Source organism: Cariama cristata, unplaced genomic scaffold (genome assembly GCF_000690535.1).
Source record: "Cariama cristata isolate BGI_N322 unplaced genomic scaffold, ASM69053v1 scaffold36881, whole genome shotgun sequence".
Taxonomy (NCBI): Eukaryota; Metazoa; Chordata; class Aves; order Cariamiformes; family Cariamidae; genus Cariama; species Cariama cristata.
In genome coordinates this window covers 1-6,600 of record NW_009600534.1, presented here as the reverse complement: position 1 = coordinate 6,600, position 6,600 = coordinate 1, and the positions used below count along the sequence as shown (strand labels likewise).

At 54.9% G+C, this 6,600-nt stretch overlaps 1 protein-coding gene across 1 annotated transcript in view; it reads left to right on the top strand.

The window, feature by feature from the left end:
• Positions 1-2,643, top strand: part of TRIP4 (thyroid hormone receptor interactor 4) — a gene marked incomplete at its 5' end in the record, with an annotated part of 32,904 nt that extends 30,261 nt beyond the window's left edge. The window contains one exon of the mRNA XM_009710051.1: positions 2,576-2,643. Within this exon, the coding sequence (XP_009708353.1) occupies positions 2,576-2,643 (68 nt within the window). The remainder of the gene's footprint in view (positions 1-2,575) is intronic.
• Positions 2,644-6,600: the final 3,957 nt, after the last annotated feature.

Here is a 6,600-nt window from a genome sequence, read left to right as displayed (position 1 = left end):
AGTGGGCAAAGGGACATATTGCAGTGTGAGATGAGAGTCCTTAAATCATTGAGCGGAAAGAGAAGGGGACCCTGGGGCTGTTGCCTTATTTTTAGCCTTTTCCTAAAGGTTACCTGTGTGATGTTTATGTTTGTCAGCTGGTAGAGTGGAGGAGGCTCTTGGTCGCTTTTGCAGTCCAAGAGGAGCAGGCAGACATGTTAAATAAGAAGCTTACAGCCCTGGAGATCACACAGCGTTCGTGATGGGGGACCAGAGCATGGAGTGAGTGTGAACTCGCTGCCTTTCTCCTGCCAAAACCCCAATAGCCTGATGACACGGTGGTCTGACACACTGCTTCCAAACAGTCTGGCCATGCTGGCTCAGCCTTGTTGGGTGCTTGTCGCTGTTTCCAGCCATTGCAAGGAGTGGCCTTCTTCCCATCCTTAGGCAGATGGGGAAAGTCTTCTCCCACATAGGGTAGCAGAGGGGATGGTGGATCTCCCAGACCTTGTAGAAGTCCATCTTCCAAACTCTGCAACTCAGGGCGAGAACACTGCCTGAAAACAGACGCTCCAAGTAATGTCCTATTTTGCCCTTTTGCTTGGCCTGAGTTTTAATTTTCTCATTTGTGATGGTGGAAGAGTTTTGCAGACAGCCTCTTGTGTCTCATGGGCTGCAGGTTGGTGACTGCTGCACCAAGACATTGGCTGCATCTGATTCCTGCTCCCAATTTTGACCTGACCATAGCTGTGTTTCAGTTTGCGGATCTATGGCACAGTGACTTGCAAACCCTTGCTCACATTTCTTTTTTTGCATGTGTTACGGTTTCGATGCACTGAACACCTCTCTAGCTCAGACAGGAGCAAGGCTGGCCCAAAACCGAAGCTGAAGGAAGAGGACCAGTTTCAGGGAGGGTGCATTGTCCTGGTGGGACATCCCGAGTGAGGCAGTTTTGTAACCTTCCTCTCCTGGGAAAAGTTTTGTCGGACTCTTCTTTGAGTTGAAATTGAGACGTTTTCTTGGTTTGAAGAGACGGTGATGATCTCTGGCTGTTTTGGAGCCATTTTCCCTGGACAAATGCCTGCTTCGCATAGCACATGGGCATTTAGTGGTGGTTTTTGGAGCAGCGGCCAAAGCGGGACCGGTTTGAAGCCTGGTGGATCTTGTCCCCACCAGGGTTGAGATCTGCTGTGTGCTGTAGCTGGGTTGGAGCAATGCAGCTCTCCCAGGGACTGCAATGGCTGTCCTTCACCCATGGGGTGACACTGGGCTTGATTCCCCAGAGGGATGATGCCGAGGGACCTGGATGAAATGCCGCCAGCTCCAGTTCCGTCCACCTCACTGGGATTTCGCTGGAACAGGGTCTGTCTGTCCATCTGCTTGGGATCAAACTTTGATCCCTTTGCCTCCTCTCCTGATGGTGTGACCATAGTGGACCCCTATGTCCCTCCTGAGGGATGCAGGGGATGCTCCCCAGGGGCCAGGACTGCCCTCTTCAGCTCAGAATAGGGTCTGCAATTTTTGCTGCTGGCTTCTGCAATGGTTTGGAGCCCTGTCACTGCTCCCAGCTACAGACAGAGACAGGACGAGGCTGGTATTTGGAGGATGAGAAGATGCAGGGGAGCAGGAGCAGGGAGGTGAGTTCCCAGGGAGATGTGGCATTAGAGGAGGTGACCAGCACTGGCTGACAGCAAAGGCTCTCCGGGAGGTTGGCTCTTTGCTGTGCTGCCTCGCTTAAAGTCACCTTCCATTTCTTCCTCTCCCTTTTGGAGGATGGAGCTTTGCCTGGGAGAATGTGGGCATCCTTGCTTTTTTATGGGCAGAGGAGGCATCACTCTCCCAGCTTGCTTGCCATGCCTGGCTTTTGGCTTCTGCAGGAGTTGCCCATATCCCATGTTCTGGTGTCTTGCTCCTCTCCCAGGTGGGAAAGCAGAGCTGGCAGTGAAGCCACCAAGGGATGTGAAGGACAAGAGGAGGCAGCATTTGCTCTGGGTCCCGCTGGAGCAGCTGGCTGCGGGCACCTGGGCTCCCTGAGGTGCCACCCACTGTCAAAGGCAGCACAGCCCTCCAAAGCCACCAACCTGGCACTTGGCAGCACAGAGCAGTAGGTCCCCATCACATTGTATGCCGCATTGCATCATCTTCCCCAAGCTGAGGGTTTATTGTCCCCAAGCCTGGCTTTCTACCACGCCGTGGAGAAACATGTCCCCAACATGGTGCTTGATGGTCCCTCATCTCCTCCCAACGTGTCGACATGCATCCTGTGGGCGACCGAAGGGATCAGTTTCCCCCCTCGTAGTGGTGGCCGAGTGCTGGATGTTAATTTACTCTCCTCCTTGCTAAATTTCCCCCTCTCTGGCATCTCTTTGCCGCGTCAGACATGCTTGCCCCCGGCTCCCTGGTGTCGCGCCTGCGGAGGGAAGCCACGGCGGCTGGAAACGCCTGGCTCCTCAAGCACGATAATTGAATGTGACAGGAACACACTAACTAGGAGACCTCGGTGCCTCCAGCTGATTTGCATTGCAAATAGCATTCAAAAATAAAGAGTGATGAGGGTTTGTTGTGTGGTTTTTTTTTTTTAATCCCCTCTTTACAGGGAAACTGGATGCAAAGATCCATCAGGGAGCAAAGAAGGGGTTAATGAAGCAGAAAGAGATGGAGTGAGCCAGAGGGGAGCATTGCCGCATTCCCACGCAGCACCCAACTGCCACCGAAGGGTGCCAGGATGGTCCTTGACTCTGGAAAGCAGGTACAAGACGAATCACAGAGCGCTTTTAGGTATTGCTTTATCCATTGTATTCCAAAAGCATTAAAAGAGATGTATTTTCACCAAGCTCTCGCCCAACAGCCCTGTGCTTCCCAAGAAGTCGCATGCTGCGGACAAGGGTGGGTGGGAGATGGAACTTGACAAGATGGGATTCAACCAAGCACTGGCATCTCCACACCTCCCATGAGCACTGGGTCCCAGGACGGACGAGGGGAGCTCGCCAGCAGTGGCCAGCCCAGCTCCATCCTGGCTTTGGCAGCATCTCCCTCCCCAAAACGTGCCTTGAGGTCTTTTGGCTGGATGGGGTCAGACACATCACGGCACTGGCCTTGCAGAAGTGTGGGAAACTGGGGGGACAATGGGGATGGCTCCCAACAGCCAGAGAGCCTGAGCCCCGCCAAGCGTGTGCTTGGGGAAGCAGGGGACTCAGGGTGAGAGTTGGGCTCTGCTCCTGCTCGGAGGCTTTCTGCTCATAGGAGTATGCCCTTCCAGCTCTTGGCATCACTGGGAAGTGCCCAGCTTTACATCCCCCTCTCCTGATTTGTATCAAAGTAGCAGTCATCCCGCAAAAGCTGACCCCCCCCTTCCAGCAGCTGTGTGCATGAGTCAAAAACCCGCTCTGCCTTATGAATAAGATTAATTTCTCCTTTTTCTTTAATCCTTCATATTCAGCATCTCCCCCATTGCTGTGTCTGTGCTCATCACGCATTCATGTTCACTGGGCTGTGAACCTTTCGTTCCACGTTGCTCCAGGCTCTGCCTTGCCATGGTCTAAGTGCTTCTCCTCATTTCCCGGAGCCCACCCTGCTCCAGAGGGAACAGAGCAACCCCCAAGGACTGCCAGCATCCCTCCTCCTCCCCAGGGACATGGCAGGGAGCAGAGCAGGGCTGCCAGCTCAGCTGCTTGGCATGGTCACCGGTTGCAGGTTGTCCCAGCCCTCTACCTCAGTCCTTGTTGCTGCCCCATCAGAGAGGAGGAGGAGGAAGGTGCAAAGCCTTCGTGCTAACTGCCTGTACCCCCTGAAACTCAGCAGCTGGATGCTGCAGCGTTGTCATTTGCCCTGGGAGTTGAATTCTGGCTCCTTTTGCTGCCTGTGGGGTCTCCAAGATGCTGGTGATGGTGGATCTGGATTCAACGCTCACCTGTGTCATTCCTCATTTGGAAAACCCTTGCAGGTGTTTCAGCTCTGAGTTGCCTGGGCTGGGAATGGAGGTTATGGTATGGGAGCTGCTCTTCAGCATGGCAGCGGGAGATGGGCTGCTTCTGCTTCCTTCCTGCTCTGCCTGCATTTCCCCATCCGTCAGCCTGTCCCTGTCTCTCGAGTCCCACCAGTATGGTCCCAGTCAGCTGTGCTGGGACTCCTGGTGACTTCCCTGCACATTTTTCTCTTCTTGCGTCATGCGGGTCCTCCTCTCTTGGGTGGATGTGCCTGGAGAGTGAGGGGAAATGTCTGCAGTGCCTGTAAGAGCGGAGCTGGATAGGGATGGGGGAGCTTGGGGTGGCATCTTGGGGTCCTGGTGCTATGGGGAGTAGGAGGCAGGAGAGAACTTGGCCTTGGTGGCTGTGTGGGAGAGGCAGGACATTGAGGTTGCTTTGCCTGAGCTGCCTGGAGCATCTCTGCTAGAGGTGGAAGAGGCCGACCTTTGGCAGCGCTTGGGAGACCGGGGTGGGGGAGATGCTCTTCCAGGCAGAAGACAGGTGCACGGAGAAGGAACATCTGGCTATGTGGCAGATGTCTTTCACAAAACATCAGTGATGGCTCTGCTGCCCTGCCCTGCACCTCACCAGCACGGCCTGGGATGTGCGGGATGCTCGGAACACTGAGCACCCAGGGAGGACCTGCTCAGCACCCAGGGCTTGCACCTAGGCTGGGCTCCATGGGCTGCAGCCCTGGGGTTTCCAGCTCCTGCTCCTTATCCCAGGAGCGCAGCACCGTTGGACCAGGCCATGACAAAGTGGGATCTTGTACCATCCCCATGGGACAAGGGGACCGTGGGGCTCATATCCTGCCCATGACACCTAATCCCATCAAAATCCCCATCTCAGGGCAGTGCTTCCCAGGACAGGTTGCCCACCCCATACCTAAGCCAGACTTTTAATATGAGCCTGTGGTTTGGCTTCATATTCAACCAGATCCATCTCCTGCATCCGCCTCTCTGAGCGCGACAGCTGCTTTGTCACCTCCCTGTCCTTTGTGTTGCTCTCAGCTCACAACTGCGTGTCACCTGAAAGTTTCGTCCCCAAGGATTTCACATTCCCCACTGTTGTCGGTAAAATCCATTGAGTCCCGTGGGGCTGGCGGCTCTGGCGCTGAGGCTCCAGCAGGCCTGGGCAGGCTGTGTCAAGGGCGCTGCTCATGGTCAAGGTGACAGCGAAACGTGCCATTGGAGGGATGCTGAGATCATTTCCAGTGCAGCTGTGTTGCCCCACTGTTTTTATTTTCCTCCTGTATTAGTGACATCATTTATGGTTTTACTGGGGGATGAGCAGACAGATGCACTGACCTATTCCTGGTTTGTTCTGCATTCCTGGCAGAAGGTGGTTTTCCCACCCTTGGGAGTATCATTCCTAGTCTGGCATGTGCTGAAAATTAACACCAAATCCCCAGAATACCTTTTACACAACCCTTAAAAAATTGCAGTAAAAACCGACCTGAATTTGTTAATATAGGTTGTCTTGGGGCCCACCAGCCCTGTTGGGTTTGTGCCGCGCAAGGACAGTTTCTCCTCTTCGTTGTGATAAAGAAGAATTTCTCCTCTTCATCTCTTTTTGGGGTAAATGAATGCTCTTCTCATCCCTCTTTTCCTACTGCTTTAAACAACTTCTGGCTCCCCTCTCACCTGCTTCAACCCCAAAAGCCAGAGAAAGAGAGTGATGGCACCCAAAACCCATTGTTTCACTGTGTCCCACCTCCTTCGTTAGGAGTTTGGGTCTCACATTGTCCTCATTTTGGGCTGAAAAGAATCCAAAGAAATCAGCATCTCCTGTGTCCTCCTGAAACCATGCTGAAGGAGGAAACCCACCATCCCCAGGGATAGTGGCATGACTTGGGATGCCTCACGCCAGAGCCAGGTGGGTGGATGGAGGTCGTGGTCCCTGCTCCATCACCTTTCGCTGCAGGACCATGTCCCAGCTCTGAGGTTGGTGCTGACAACTTGCGCCCCATCTTCAATCAGCACAGCTTGCCGTGCTGGTTTGCCTTGCCCAGGTGTTCTGGGGCCAGGGCTGGGACAGCCCCCACTGAGATGAGCCAGAGTTTCCTCGCTGGCCATTGCGGGGCTGGCACCGAGGCTTTGCGGTCAGGAGCGGAGGGTTTGGGGGACATGCCACCTTCTGGGGATGAGGAGGACTGGGGATCCGAGTGCTTTTGGGAATGAAGATGATCCCTCTGTCCAGCATCGGAAACCTGTTCAGGGAGGAAAAATGACTGCATGAGGCATGATGTCGTGGGGTTTTGGGGTGGATGTGGGTACCCCAGGGTGCATCCTGGGTGGTGCCCCCCTCCTGCCTCCTCCTGGCAGCTCTTTCTGAGTGGTACCCTGCCTGAAAACCAGCCTGAGCAGTTCCATGCCAGCTCGGTGAGCTGAACCAGTGACTGGCGCTGGTGCCTCCAATAGTGCAGCCGGGGGGGGCCACGCCAGGCAGGGGGTCTCACATGACACCCCCCAGCACATAAAACACCCCCAAAAAGGTGCTTCCCCCCTTCCCGAGGCGACTCAGCGGCAGCTCCAGCTCCTCAAAGGGGGAAATGCTCCGCTTCGGGCTTTGCCCCCTGCTCCTGCGCCGCGGATCCCGATTCAAATCCGGTCTCCGCGTTTTCCGGCGGCGGCTGCCGGGCCCTGGTGCCCTCTTT